This window comes from Triplophysa dalaica, chromosome 10 (genome assembly GCF_015846415.1).
Source record: "Triplophysa dalaica isolate WHDGS20190420 chromosome 10, ASM1584641v1, whole genome shotgun sequence".
Classification (NCBI taxonomy): domain Eukaryota; kingdom Metazoa; phylum Chordata; class Actinopteri; order Cypriniformes; family Nemacheilidae; genus Triplophysa; species Triplophysa dalaica.
Window position 1 is genome coordinate 6,992,583 of NC_079551.1, and position 15,015 is coordinate 7,007,597.

The 15,015-nt window shown below is 36.8% G+C and overlaps 2 protein-coding genes across 4 annotated transcripts in view; both read right to left on the bottom strand.

Moving 5' to 3' along the window:
* Positions 1-3,942: 3,942 nt before the first annotated feature.
* LOC130430551 (calcium homeostasis modulator protein 5-like) lies at positions 3,943-5,491 on the bottom strand. The gene is made up of 3 exons (XM_056759684.1): positions 5,356-5,491; positions 4,620-5,220; positions 3,943-4,516 (listed from the first exon to the last, which is right to left on the bottom strand). Exons 2-3 carry the CDS (start codon positions 5,133-5,135, stop codon positions 4,292-4,294), a joined length of 741 nt encoding a protein of 246 aa, XP_056615662.1. The 5' UTR covers positions 5,136-5,220; positions 5,356-5,491; the 3' UTR covers positions 3,943-4,291.
* A 392-nt stretch (positions 5,492-5,883) lies between these two features.
* The window catches only part of lrp1ba (low density lipoprotein receptor-related protein 1Ba), a 177,097-nt gene continuing 167,965 nt past the window's right edge, over positions 5,884-15,015 (bottom strand). For 2 of the 3 annotated variants that reach the window (XM_056758246.1, XM_056758243.1), the window contains 9 exons: positions 14,603-14,764; positions 13,399-13,573; positions 13,102-13,206; positions 10,276-10,389; positions 9,298-9,374; positions 8,357-8,447; positions 7,831-7,981; positions 7,115-7,219; positions 5,884-6,832 (listed from right to left, as the gene is read on the bottom strand). In XM_056758246.1, the coding sequence (XP_056614224.1) occupies positions 6,692-6,832; positions 7,115-7,219; positions 7,831-7,981; positions 8,357-8,447; positions 9,298-9,374; positions 10,276-10,389; positions 13,102-13,206; positions 13,399-13,573; positions 14,603-14,764 (1,121 nt within the window). In that variant the 3' untranslated portion in view covers positions 5,884-6,691. The remainder of the gene's footprint in view (positions 6,833-7,114; positions 7,220-7,830; positions 7,982-8,356; positions 8,448-9,297; positions 9,375-10,275; positions 10,390-13,101; positions 13,207-13,398; positions 13,574-14,602; positions 14,765-15,015) is intronic. The other variant, XM_056758245.1, reaches the window with a different exon arrangement.

Genomic DNA, 15,015 nt, shown 5'->3' on the forward strand with positions numbered 1-15,015 from the left:
GGTTCAAGGACCATGGTGGAACTGTGCTTGACTGGCCATAAAACCCGCCTGACCTGAACCCCAGAGAGAATCTATGATGAGAGACACCAGATCCAACAATGCAGATGATCTGAAGGCTGCTATCAAAGCTAACTGGGCTTACGTTACACCTGAGCAGTGCCACAGGCTGATGCCTCCATGCCACGCCACATTGATGCAATTCATGCAAAAAGAGGCCCAACCAAATATTGAGTGCAAAGTAATGAACCTACTTTAAGAATCCTGACATTTCTGTTTAACTCACTCAACTCAACTTTATTTATATAGCGCTTTTTACAGTTTTCATTGTTACAAAGCAGCTGTACATGAGACACATTGACTACAAGTAAAACAACTAAAGTCATATACCTGTAAAAACAAGAAAAAGGTGAAAACACCAAAGACAGACATACAAATGCTCCACACACACAATATGCACACATACTTACACACATCGACATAGACGCACACGCAAACACACTCGCACACACGCACAGTGAAAGGAAACCTTTAAGATAAAGCAGAAGAAACCACAGGTGAAATATTACGGAATATAAATTCTCATATGCAATATTAATTATCTCTAACTTCTAAATTCTAAAGCAGCCCCCCTGGCCAGGCAAATAGTGCAAAACAATATGCAAGCGGTGGCGAGGAACCCAAAACTCCAATCGAGAAAAAAACCTCAGGAGAACCCAGGCCCAACTAGGGGATTCCAGTTCCCCTCTGGCAAAAGCTGCTGCTGTTTAAAATAATCATTTTTTTAAAGATTTTATGTAATATTCCTATTTTCTGAGACGCTAAACTTTGGGTGTTCATTATCTCTAAGCCATCATTTTAAGAAATAAAGGCTTGAAATATTTCACTGTAATGTACAGTATGTGTAATGAATCTGCATAATATATGGGTTTCACTTTCTGAAATGAGTGACAAAAAATATTGACCTATTTAAAGATATTCTAATTTTTTTAGACGATATTCTAATTTTTTTTTGATTGGTGTTCCACAAAAAGAATAGTTACTTTTAAAAAAGTAACTAAGTAACTTCTATTTTTTAAACAAGACTGGTAACTTGTACTCGAGTACAATTTCATCAAAGTAGTAGTACTTGTATTTGAGTATGATATTATTGTACTTCTTCCACCTCTGTGTATAATTGCAGCCGTTGCAATGTTTCAGAATGCAACTCTGCACACTCTTCAAATGTGTTCTCTGCATTGTCTTTATCAAACATACGCTTCATTTTACGCTTTCGTTTCTCTTCTTGCTGAAACTTTGCAGGGATCTCTAGAGCCACTGCTACAAATGGAGCTTCAATTACCAACGAGTCCCATTCATTTTACATTGTCTGCATCTCTTCTTTAATGCCCTGATGTTGTTAGTTTCCCTGCTTGAAGAATGACATTCCTGCTTTCAATGCACTGTTGAACTTTCAGCCATATAGGCAGAAGAACAATTGTATCAAAAGTCTTGAAATAATTCACAGGCTTCATTTATCACACTGCATAACACCAATATGGAGTCTAGTGCCTCAATGGTCGTGGCTGAGTGAGTTGCAACCACACGTACATCAGCTGTACGAGAACTCCAACAAGTGTCAGAACGACGATGGAGCGAGAATCCAGTTTTTTCCTTCAGTATCCCCCATCGTTCTGGAATACCACTGAATAGATTGTAGAGTCTGTAAAATGAGTAAAAATAAACGTGGAGACCTCAACACAAGAAGCGGCTGCATGTAGACCCACCTGATTCGGCGTATAGGATGCACAGGGGGAATACGTAGCTAGTAGATTGCTTAAAGTATTTCAGCTTGTATTCCTTTGACTTTTCATGACATATTGGGCACATTATCATATCCCTGTCCTCTACAAACCTTAAGTGGTATGACATTTTCTTCCAGTACATCCTCAATCATTCTGGAAAGATTCACGCTGATTTTTCAGAACTTTACTGTTATTTTGACTCCTTTTTAATTTACAGATTTTTATGCATTTTTAAAATACAATGAAAAAAACATGAAGTAGTTTTTATAGTGTAGTGGAAACTGACAGAACGGGTTTAAATCTGTGTTTATAACATATGCAACACAAGTCACATTTACAAAAACAGGCAAGAGAAATTTTAGACCTTTTGTTTTATAGTTCATACCCTCAAAATATCACACCTGTGTGACGCTGGAACATGCAGATTTATATTTTAATTACTTTAGATTTCATTAAGAATCTCACTTAACTACAGCACATAAACCAGTTAGTTTATCTGTCTTAGGTTAGTTTTTTGCCGGTTCTCTGGACTATCCTGTGCATGTGCGTCACTTTGTGCCCTATTCTGTGCCCTATCGTGTGCCTCATTGTGCGCCCCACTTTGTGCTCCATCATGTTCCTCTGGAGGTGTTCTTTTACAGCACTGAAAGTGACAATGATCACAAGACCAAAGACAGCTAGCACTATAAAACCATACACCTGCAAAAACATCCATTATACTGTAGATTAAGACAATAAGTATATAATATTTACCTGAGATGGCTAATAAATGCTCAATATTCCATTTGTAGTTCACTCTCATTTCCAGCATAGTCCTGTTCAATGACTTTACACCACTTTCTGTTTAACTCTTCATCAAAAACATACTTTCCCTCCCATGTAGTCCAGCAACAAGCCAGATAATCCCCATCAAGCAATAAGAGGATGATCCACATAACACGAGGAATCGCACGATGTAGCAAAGCTCTAAAACAACTTTGCCGATCGTCCTTTTTGTCGTTTGCACAACACTGACAGCACATGCATAAATCAACAAGAAATTTTAAACAAGATGCTAAACAACAACAGACAACACTGATAGCAGACGTATCTAAAGGGGCTAAACAGGACGAACATTAATGCGAACATGAAACTAAAAGGTCCAATGAAGATGCATATGATCAGCGGTTCATTCAGTCCAGATCTACACGGGCATGAAAGATTCAGTTTCATCATCTTTTACAGTCCGATTGTTAAAAGACTCACTGGAGAAGAGTTGAAGACTGTAGAGTCGGTCAAGAGGACGTGTGCAAGTTCTTTAGAAGATTTTGAAATGAAAAGGTTTCACTATACAAATTCATTTGTAACACATGTTAGAGTTACTTGATGTTTCTTTGTGTTGTTGTATTCACTTCTGCTCTGGAACTGCGACAACATTTGAGGAATGACTGAGCAGAGTTTTACACGAGTCACAGGAAGTTCTTTCTCTTCAAGATCAACCTTGTGCTCTGTGAAACAGGTGCTTTTTCAACATCATTTTCATTTTAGGACGCATGTGTCACAAACAGTGGAAATGACCTGTAAATCTATTTAAATATATATTTTTCCTTGTTAGTCCCTATAATGACATCTACTGGACATCTAGGTTAGGTCATGTGACAATGGATTTTGTGTAGCCATGTGAACATCTTTAAAATTGTGGTCTGCCTTGTTGGCACATGTTGCAGTGGGAACACATTTTAGATAAGCTTGTCTTTGAGGCAGAAGGTAGTGGGGTTTTTATGATATTTTCAATACCGAGCCATCTATTATATTTCATCTGTTTTAATCACATTGTTATAGAACAAATTGATATAAAACAAGTTTGAGATACAAGTCAGGTTAGACTGTAAATCTTAAAACAATATTTGACGAATCATTTCAGAAATGTGGTCCATTTGGTGTGTGTTTTTCTCTCTATTAATTTTATTTGTTGACAAAAATGTGTCTTTTAGGTTAACGTGTATACTTAAATGAACATCCAACATTTTAGGAGAATAAATGAGAATAAACAAATTAAGATATTCTGTAAATTATACAATTGGTACTGTAGTAATGGTTAATAAAGAACATGAAAACTCATTTACATTTCATGTAAAGAACATGAAAACTCATTGCAATAAATCTTATTATGTGTGTAATGTCATGTTTTAATGTAAAAAACAGCAGTCATGAGTAATTGAGAAGTCAAAAGAACGAAAAATAAAATGAACCAAAAGACTCCACGTTGTTGATCTCATGTGATCTACAGTATATGGAAATGAATAGTGACGCTTCTAAAAAATATAATTTGTTTGTGTGTGGTAAGTAAGGCACCAACAAACCTGTCAAACAAGGAAGATGATATTGGACTACAGGTAGAGTTCACAGTCAAAAAATCATATTATACTACATACATAAAAAAGTGAATACATTGCCATCACCAGTGCAGTACATGCTGATATAAAGATCTACAGCTAAAAGATACATTAAACGCTACTGTTCTCTGCATTTTAAATGTCGTTCACTGAACATTGAACATGAGGGAATTGAGGTTGTACCTCATTTCTAATCTCATTCATCTCTGCGTATGTACTCTCGCTACACTGTTCCTGCACTGTCTCTTCACTGTCCTGTTGTTCATTTCCACAGCATGTACAATTTATCCGGCAGTCATATACGCACACAAGAACAAACGTCACAGCGCAGAAGACCATGACCAGAATATAACTTGCAAGCTGGAAAAAGAAAAGAAAAATGAATTTGTGATATGACTAAATAATTCATTAGAGTTATGATGCTTAAGTTTAATTATTTATTTTTTATTTCATAATAATTTACCTGTGACTGATCAACAAAAGATTGATTTCGTAGTTGGAGTTCTCTGAATTCGTAGTTGGAGTTCCCATCAGTAGGTTTACACCATTTCTTTCCCAGCACCTCATCATGAACATACACTCCATCCCAGTCTGTTTGACTACAAGTGTAATAGCTTCCATCATAAAGCACAAGAAAGAACCACACCACAGGTGGAATCAGACAGTGCAGGAAACTTTTAACTCCATCTTGTATAGCTTTGTCACACAGACCCGAACTATCACATTTCCAAGACTGGACTTTACAACCACAGGGTCTTAACCATAAGAACATTAAAACAAAGGCAAAGCAAGCAGGAGCGGTTATGATCAGATTAGAAAGAACATGATTCCACTCCATTCTGCATGGACATGAAAACTCCAAATCCATCAAAGCCTCCAGTCCGATTAACAAACAGCTCAGTGGAAACGAGCCGAAGAATCCAGAGGACACATTGGCCTTTAACTGCATTAACAATTCTTTTGTCAACGTTTGCGTCATGGTTCAATGATGATTTCAATTGTCGAAGCAACAGACAGTTTTTCAAGACGCAGGTGAACTTTGTGGCTCAGATGAAGACAGATTCCTGTCAAATACAATATTATTCATGATTATTCAAATCAGTGGCTGGAGTAATTGAAATGAATGACTTTTTTATGCATATAAAACAGATTTTCAGAGCTAAAAATATATTATTATTATTATACCATTTTAGACTTACCTGTACAGTATTTGCTCTCATTTACTGTGACGGGCTGTTGAACAATGTGACACTGGACAACACAAAAGGCGTTGGACAGGTCTAATATTGTGATCTACCAATATGTAAATGGTTTATGATGTCTTTTATTGCCTCCTACAAACCTGTTGAACAAGAAAGATGATGCTAGACATAATTGTGTGCACATAACTGAATTGACTCCTTGTTGATACTTCTACACTTGCAAATGGGTGCTTTTATAAAAACGGTGCGCATGTTTGAGTAATAACTACAACGCATTAGAAATGGCAAGAAAATCCATTTTATTTCATAGTCCTTGGTCCAAAATCCCATTAGGTATATCTGTGTGTGAGTATTTCAATGATAAGTTTCCTACACTCCTTTAAAACAGCAGCGACCGTGTGATTGCTCAGTGCAATATAACGCTTATGAATTATTACAGGATTCATCATTTAAAAAACACCAACACTTCAGTTTCCACCCAAAGTGAAGACGGACCAAATATACTGTATACATGTTTTCCGTATAAAACTTTGAACATTTAATACATTTCCAGAAAATACAAGCAAACCGGACGTACAAATCAACTATAAAATTATAAAACTTTCTCCGCTCTAGTTTGTACATTTGCACAGAGATTGTGTGTGTGTCGCCCCGACATCATGTTATAACACAAAGTGAAAGTCTTTATTTTATAGCCCCTGTAGCGCTAAAAGGTATTTATTTATCTGCAACAACGAGTTGGTTTCACTTTCGACTGCATATTTAAAGCATCCAAAAAATAACATCGATCTACGTAAACATAATAATATGAGAAACAGGAAATCGATGAGAAATATAAAAATAAAATCTGTGACGTGAGCATACGTTTAAATATGTGTCTGTATCTTCTCGTACTGTTAAATATTAAGAGGCAACTTGGGAATATCTAGGCATTGGCGATCGTACCACCAACAGGAAAACATATACATACCGTGTACGTAAATAAACCTATATAAAATTCTCTTTACATGTCTTTAAATGTATATAAAGCCTTTTGAGATTGAGCAGCTGTGAAAGTTCCGCTTCATTTTTTGTTTCGGTGTAGTGCATTTACAAAGTCACAAAGCAACAAAAAATGTAAAAAAAAACGACATGTCAGCAGCCCACACTACATAGGGAGCAACTGAACAAAACAACGTACAAATACGTCATTTTGTCGATAATAATAATGGAACAGAGAAGTGAGACAAGACCCAAAACGGTTGATTTAACCTGACGGAAAAAGTTCATCTTTGTGTTTTTAGACTTTTTATACAGTTTTGTATAAAAAGAAGCAAGTCTAGGAAAAGCAAGATTACGCCGCCGTTTCCCGGATGGTAGTTTCCAGTCTCTTTGGGAGAACGTCACGTCTCGTGTCGAGGTTGATGACTGGCTTTCGACAGTGCTGTCCGTCATGGTACATCTTTGTGTATATTGGGTTTGAATAGTTCATTGCCTGGAAAAGCAAAATGTTTTATTATATTTATCTTGATCATCTGCAATCCAGGGAAACATTAGAACGATATTTTAACCAAAGTATTCTTTATGCATTCATGCAACTGTCCAACACCTTCACAGTCTGAATATTTCCTATGGGCGTATGCAAACTAAAAAGTTTGCATTTATAATTAATGCAGCAGACATTAAATGTAATTAAATTTTCCCTATGCTCTTGTGTGGTTGAGAAAATCATGGTTTCATGCAAACCTCTATGTACAAGGGTGTGAGAACGTCTCACCTGTCCTGGAATGAGCTCCTTTGGAACGTTCTGGATAGGTAGAGTTTGTGCAGACAAAGGGTGTGCGGGTAAATTGCGAGGATCGCTGGATCTCACACACCAGCCCTGAAAAAAGAAAAATGATATTAAACTAAGCTCCAAATAATGTATCGCAAGCACTAAAATCTTCGAATGCCAGCACTATAATACGAACAAATTAAAATAGTAAATTAAACTAAATGTTTTTGGGGGATTCTGGGTGCTACCAAAATAAATATAAAATGGCAGGAAAAGTTTTGTTAGAGAATACGGTGATAATATTACTGTAATGAAAAATATAAAGCTAAAACTGCTACTCTGTTATGACTTTTGACACCCTCAATATTCTTGTGCCAAAGATGTCTCTGCATAAATGTTAAAAAGCTTTAAAGACAAATGTCCTGTTGGGATTTTGTCTAAATTAAACTGAGTAAAAGAAATGGTTTTGCAGAAGTGAGCCAAAAACATTCACTCTTTAAGTGCGATAAGAAACAATTGTATATCAACTGAGAAAAACATTTTATTTGTGGTTTTCGCGCAAAATAATTTTATAAAAACGCAATCACGTATCATTTAGTCGCCCTGAACTTTTAATTTTTTGAAATGCAACTCAAATTACACCCAAACCATCATATCACTGATGTCAGTCAAGCACAGGAAGTGATGTCACGGACGTACAATTCCCAATGGTTTCCTACCTTATGAGGGTCGAGGGTAAAGCTGGGGTGAAGAAAGCTTCCCACGTCTACGTGATTGTCGTGGTCGACTTCGTACATGTTATACGACGGGTTCCCGATCTCCACGTTCAGGCCGCCGTTCGCCATGGGTTGCCTCTGCACTCGTTTGCCTCTGTGAAGAGATATTGTAAATATCAAACGCAACCTCACAACAATTCGTAACTATGTTACGAGGCGGCTAATTCGTATGCAGATTATTCGTTTTCGTGTGGTCTGTTATGTATAGCTGTGGGGTTAGAGGAGGCTTTTTTCTAATAATCGCACATAGATTCATTCGAATTAGCCACGTCGTACGATATAATTCCTGTGAGATCGGCTAATATTTCACGTACTGTATGTTGTAAGTGGAAATCAGAGAAGCTACAGCGCATCGACTGAATGCTAAAACTGGTTTGAGAGACTCTCCAGGGCTGCATCAACAAATCACATTTGCAATTCTGTGATTAAACATCTAATCCTATCTCACACAAATGATTTGTTTGTTTACCGTTGACGTCTTTTGCAAATAAGGAGCCCCAGCGTAACAGCGGTGATGATGAATACGAGAAGAACCAGGGGCACTACGATGGCAATACTTCCTGCAAATAACAAAACATAAAACATACATATTCTGACAAAACATACATGTTTGTGTACGTGTGTATTTAAATAATAAAAACGATCAATAAGTACTTCTCTAATGATATTAATGTATGATGTTAGGTTTCTTTCTTCAAACAGGCACAATATGGATATGCAATAGTTCATTTGGGTAATAACATTAAATATGATTTTCCATTCCACTGCTAACCCTAAAAGACTGCAGACTCTCTGAACTAACACATCTAGACATCTGCCGCTGAAATGGCACGGAAGGTACGTCTTGAAATGTCAGCCCTAACCCCACACAAATGAAATGACCGAACTGTCTGAAAACAGACAGCGGACGTCATTATAGGTGAAGATAATCAGACAAAAGGGCAGAATAAAGCTGTGTCTGATCTCTTCTGACCGATAACGTAGACCTTAAACCACCTACGAGCATAAAACTCACGGCTAGTTGTAGAAGTGTAAATTGTAGAAGACTAAGTCTGCATTAGGTTTATAACCATCTTCAGCCAACTTATTGCGTGTTTAAAGTACACACAATAGGTAGGCTGAAGATGGTTATAAACCAAGTATTGAAATAATGTTACTTTAATGCCTTAAACTGTTGTTTTGTATTAAATAAGCAGACGTGATGATTGTTATCTGTTATTTTCATCTGTCTACTAAGACTTAATATTCATTCGGCCAGTTGCAGGGTCTCCACTTTAATGCGTCACCAACATTTCACACGTTCGACCTTATCAAATGTGACCGACTCTCTGAAAGATATGAATTATATTTGACATATTTTTCAAGGTCAGCTACATTGACCGCCCCCGTTTTGTCGAATAAGTCACTCACTTCCATTGAAGTTTTCTGAGCGACCGGTTTTGGTGGCCGGTCTCTCGCACTGTGTACCTGACCAGTTTGCTGAGCACCTGCGAAAAGATGAAAAAAAAATACAAATACGTCTTTGTTGTAACTAGAAACAGGAAATGACAAAATGGTGTTCTCTAAAAGTTATCTGTCATTATTCATAAATTGTTGTGAGAAATAATAGTTTCAAAACTTGAAACTTTTGCTGGTTAAAAAAAGGAGACTGTTTAAAAAGCATCATTATCTAAAGCATCAGGGTGGTTTGTATCACCGCATATTATTGTTTAATTATGTTTTTGACTCATTATTTACATTTTAGGTTATTATTTTTATGTTGATTCAGGTATTGAAAAGCATGGCAACAGTGACCATCAAGCATGGACCATCTACTTATTTATTATAAACGCACAATACATCAAAGGGCGAGTTACACAATCCAGCTCGAGAGACACATTATTCTCACTGTAAACACGTGCAGTGTGTGTGTTTCTCATCCCGAGTTCAAGCGGCATGCATCCACAGCAGTGATCTCTGGACATGAGAGATTAAGCGATTATGAAAGATGCTGGTGTGAATGAAACAATGTTTAATCCAATTTCCTGTGGACTTCTATTTCCTGCCGGGGGTGCACGTGGATGCACAGCTGTCTGAGGAAAGTTTACGGAAAAAAAAACACTGGGGTAGGAAGATAAATGAACTAAATGAACAGTAACATCTGGGACACTTTCCAAAAAGATGGTGTGAAACAGGACATGAATATGTCTATACTTGTTTTTGTCAACAAACATTCAAAAGAAATTCCACTCATGCCAAACATACAAATGGAAAAACATGTCCACAGAGACAAAATGTGGCGTTTAGTTGCAGTTTGGCAACATTTTGCGGCCGTGCCGGAGACATGCTGGCGGTGGCGGATGGAATTATGGGAATGTTCTGGAAACTGAATAGACTGGGAAGACCTACTTGCAGCGGGGTTTGTTATAGGCGATGAGGGAACAAACGCCCTTGTTCTGACAGTAGTGATCGCAAGGGTTCGCTCTCTCGTCGCACCTCGGGCTTTTAAACTCGGACGGGCAACTGAGGAAAACGCAATGAGATGAAAAACACGTGAGGAAAAGAAAAAGAGGCCACACACACACACACACAGAGCAAGCAGCTGTCCTTAAGATAAGAGCTAAGGACCGACGGAAACAACATTATTTTTGTATAATGTTAACTGGCCATATATAAATGCACAAATTGTTAGTTTTATGGTAGCAAGATTATTATAGTTTACATAAATTAAAACATTTTATTTTAAATACAAAAACAATTTTGTTAAATAAAACCAAATTAAGTATCGACCTATTTATTATTTTAAACACTTGAAATGAAAGATGAAAATTTGAAACGCTGCCACAACAATAAACTTAAATAAAACTAAAGTAAGTCTGGTGCCAAATAATTAACTAAACAAATGACAAGAATTAACTAAATTAATTATTAATTATGCAACATAATAAACATAAAATAATAAACAAATCAATTAATACAAATTAATCTTTAAACAATAAAAAGTAAAAAGAACATAACAGAATTGCCAAAAATGAAACATTTGTTACCTTTTCAAATATAGGTAAAAAAAATAAGTTATAAAACTAAAAACAAAACTATAACAACTCTGGGGAAGTATGTAAAGTTGGGTGGTGGTTTAAAGCATGTCTTGCAGGAATGAAACGACACAAAACAAAACTTATCAAGACAAACACAAACAGGCCATTTAAATCTAGTCTCATTTAAAATAAACAGTGTCTACAGGGATTTAAACAGCAATGTGTCATCAAAACAAGCTCTGATAAAATGCTGTTTGGAAAATAAAATAACAAAAAATCCAGACGAAAGACAAACAAAAGGTTTTGATGAGGTGATGTGAAGTCAAATATGCCTATACAACCAGGACGCCTTCATGTAACACTCTCACTTTCCCAGGTAATCTCTGAATGTCTGGTCACCGCCTGTATCTCATCATTACCAACCTCTCACCTCCAGGGACAAAAGAGGAAAAACAAGACTGAATCATCTGCATGCAAATCGTTTCGTTCTCGAGGGGCACAATGGAGCTGTCGGCTCATCAGCGGCGACCGGGGATGAAAAAGAAGTGGAATATGAAGACCAGGTGCCGCGGTTAAGCCTCTAAAGAACCCGTGTCTAACTTTTGAGGGATTTAAACCGACTGCAAAGGAATCACCGGGGCCCTTTAAGTGATTTTGGCTTTGTTTGGGTCGAAGATTGCGATGCATGCTCGTTCCGTCTAAAAGCGGGAGTGAATTTTGTCTGGATTTTATTGTGTGTGGAAGTGGACGGTAAAAGCTCCATCACAGAGGAATTCAAAAGGACCGAAAGTCAGATAGTTTCAGGTGGATGGAACGTATCCACTACATTCACGTTACGATTATCTGTCATCAAATACGGTCAAAAAAAAATGTACACGAACAACGACTCCGCCACTTCATCTCTCGAATAATGTTCCAAGCAAACATGTTTGTGTAAAGGATACAAATATTTGTTGTTGTAGGTCAAACAGTTGAGAAGAAAGCATGGCGAGCATTCAGATGCTAAGAAACAGAATCTTACAACAATTCGTAACTATTTTATTAAGTGGCTAATTTGTATAAATTTGTACAATATTTTTGTATGTTTTAGTTCTTGTATTTAGTTCTTGTATAAATATTAACCAACCATGTCCTAAAATATTCAATATTTGAGGTTATACAAACGCAGATCGAACTAAAACATACAAAAATATTGTACACATTTATACAAATTAGCCACTTTATAAAGTAGTTACGAATTGTTGCGAGTTTCTGTTTCTTAGCGTCTGAATGCAGCCCTGCTTTCTGCTCAACTATTTGACCTACAGCGACAAATATTTTTAATGCATTGTTATGAATCATTTATGAAGAGAAAAATACGCGAATAATAAAAAGTGGATTCGGATTAAAATAAATTAGCCAAACTTGAACCTTAACTCATTCCCAGCCAGCCTTTTAAAAAAAAGTTGCCAGCCTACGCCAGCGTTTTTTAACATTTTCACCAAACTTTAATGGCTCACAGTTAATTTTCTGTAAAGAATATATGGACAAACAATAAGTCTCAGCTTTTAAACAAAAGAAACCGTAATCTTCGATCTTCATTTGTTCGTTTTTTATCACTCCGTAAATGTGGGTAGGTTTCTTCAAAAATGCATCACTTTGAGATAATTAACGTTTTTTGTCAAAGATTCCACCCAGATTCCACTCAGAACAATCATTAAAAACCGATAAGAAATATACGTTCTAGGTTCTGGGATTCTGTACTTTTTGCTAAGGTGTGTTACAGCGCCACCTGCTGTAAAACAGTACAAACACTGATTGCCGTAATAACTCGTCTTTGGCGGGGAAGCGTTTTTTTTTAAATGACGAGATAACTCGTCAATGGCGGTGAAAGAGTTAAGGTGCGCTACCACCGCCCCACAGCTCTGACTTTCCTCCGACTTCAATGATCGCTTTCGCCGTTTGCCTCTAATATACACATAAAGAAGTGGAAATAAGTGTCAGATTATGGACCCCCGCTGTGATAATTCACTCCTTCTCTCTAACACCTCGTTCTCTCTCGCTCTCCTTCACGAAACATTCATCCAGCCGACTCAGACGGCAGAAAAAAGCCATTAAAGCGCATGCTCTCGTTGCCGGAGGGAGCAATTTAAAAGGAATGAATCTAAATAACGACAGGCAATTTGTTGCCATAGAAAGCTATTAAGAAATTACTCACTGACAGAACGGCAGGCCCGTCTCCGGGTCGAGGTGGCAGGTACCATCATTATAACAGTATCCGTCGCACAACTGACAGCTGGCTGCGATTCTGCCGCTAGTACAGCTGTAAACACACACACACAGACAAATACACACAGAGTTTCATTCATTCTATCTGATCTCTTTATATCAACAAATATAAAATCTGATAGCATAGCTACTTCAGAGATTATTAGCAGATAAATAAACAAACACAGTCTAAAAGTATTGAATAACAGAGACAACAGCATACAATCATAAACTGCCAAATACACACTTGCAGGCAACATCACCGGTCTCCTCTTCAGTTATACACGGGGCACCTCGGCAGCGAAGACATCGGTCCGTCTCGCACTTCTGCCCCTCGTAGCGGGTGGGACAAACACACTCCACGTGCCCAGAGCTCGACAATGTGCAGGCCTTCGAATTCACACAGTAATGATGACAAATATCTGCGATCGGAGAGAGACGTCAGATTATGAATTTATCAAGTTTCAAATGGGATATTTGATGTTTCAAATTTTTTCACAGTCTATGAAATATTTGATAAATGTCTTCAGAGTAACTAAACACTCTCCATAGGGCTGTCAAACGATTCATTGCGATATCTATATAATATATGTCTTTGATCTTTACAAATCCTTTTTTTATTTATAAACACACACACATATATGTGTACATATATGTATGTTTACAAATCATTTAAATTATATATACATGTTTATATAGTATGTAATATGCACATTGCACAGAGATATATTTTGTAAACACATACTTTTATTCTGGATGGGAATTATCTCGATTATACGTTTGAAGGCCATACTCCATGCCTTTAGAAATGTTTGTTTTGCTTTATAGTTTATGCAAATGACATGAACAAAAGTGTTCAAACTTTACTGATCATAATGATTTTTCTCCCTAGCTTGTAATGTGTAATGTAATTTTACATACAGTGCTTATTGTAAGTTCATAAGGCAAACAACATGAATTTGATTAATGAATTATTTTTAATAAATGTATAATCAATGTAAAGCTCACAATATATACTCACATGAAATAATCTATTTACAATCAGTGTCACTAGAGCTTAAAACATAAACATTGTGTAGAAAATATTGACAAATATTTTAACGAACTTTTTTAGGCAAATGTTAAAAAAACTAATTACTTCATTTTTTTCTGTGTTGAATGAAATAGAATCATCAGATCTCTTATAAATGCGATGCTCATAGACAAAAGTTTACATTTCGGGCCATTAAAAATCAATTAAATTGCCAAAATGAAGCTTGAAAAACTATTAAAATGTTTGTGATTTTTGTTTGTTTTTAAAGTGTTTTTCTTCTTTATTACTGTGCATTTTTCTTTGTTTCTTGAATCTAAGTGTTCACATTCTGGCACAAAAATAATGCCATATTGTGAAATCTTACAGCCTGCACATCATTACATTTTTAACATTTAGCTTGTAGTACACTGTAACTCACGGTGCTGGCAGTGGTCTCCAGTGTACTCCGCCAGACAGTGGCATGTGGGTTGGTTGCCCAGGGTCATGTCGCACGTCCCTCCATTGAGACAGTAACTGTCGCATACGCGCCTCTCACACAGCGAGCCGGTGAAACCCAAAGCGCAACGGCACGTGGGCTTGCCTTCAGCAGGAGAAACAAGAAAAATAACTTTTTAGTGTGGGTTTTGTGAGGACCGGAACATGTCCATATGGGGTCCAAAGCCACTTGTATTTGGGACTCTGAGTTTCGGAGATACTCACAAATACTCATTTTTGAGGTTATATTTATGTTGTAAAAAGCATGTATATGCCGCAACGAGACTGAACCCAAACTCTTAAAATCATTAGCAGATGTAAAAAAACCTGCAAAAATAAACTCATAACATCCTTCCT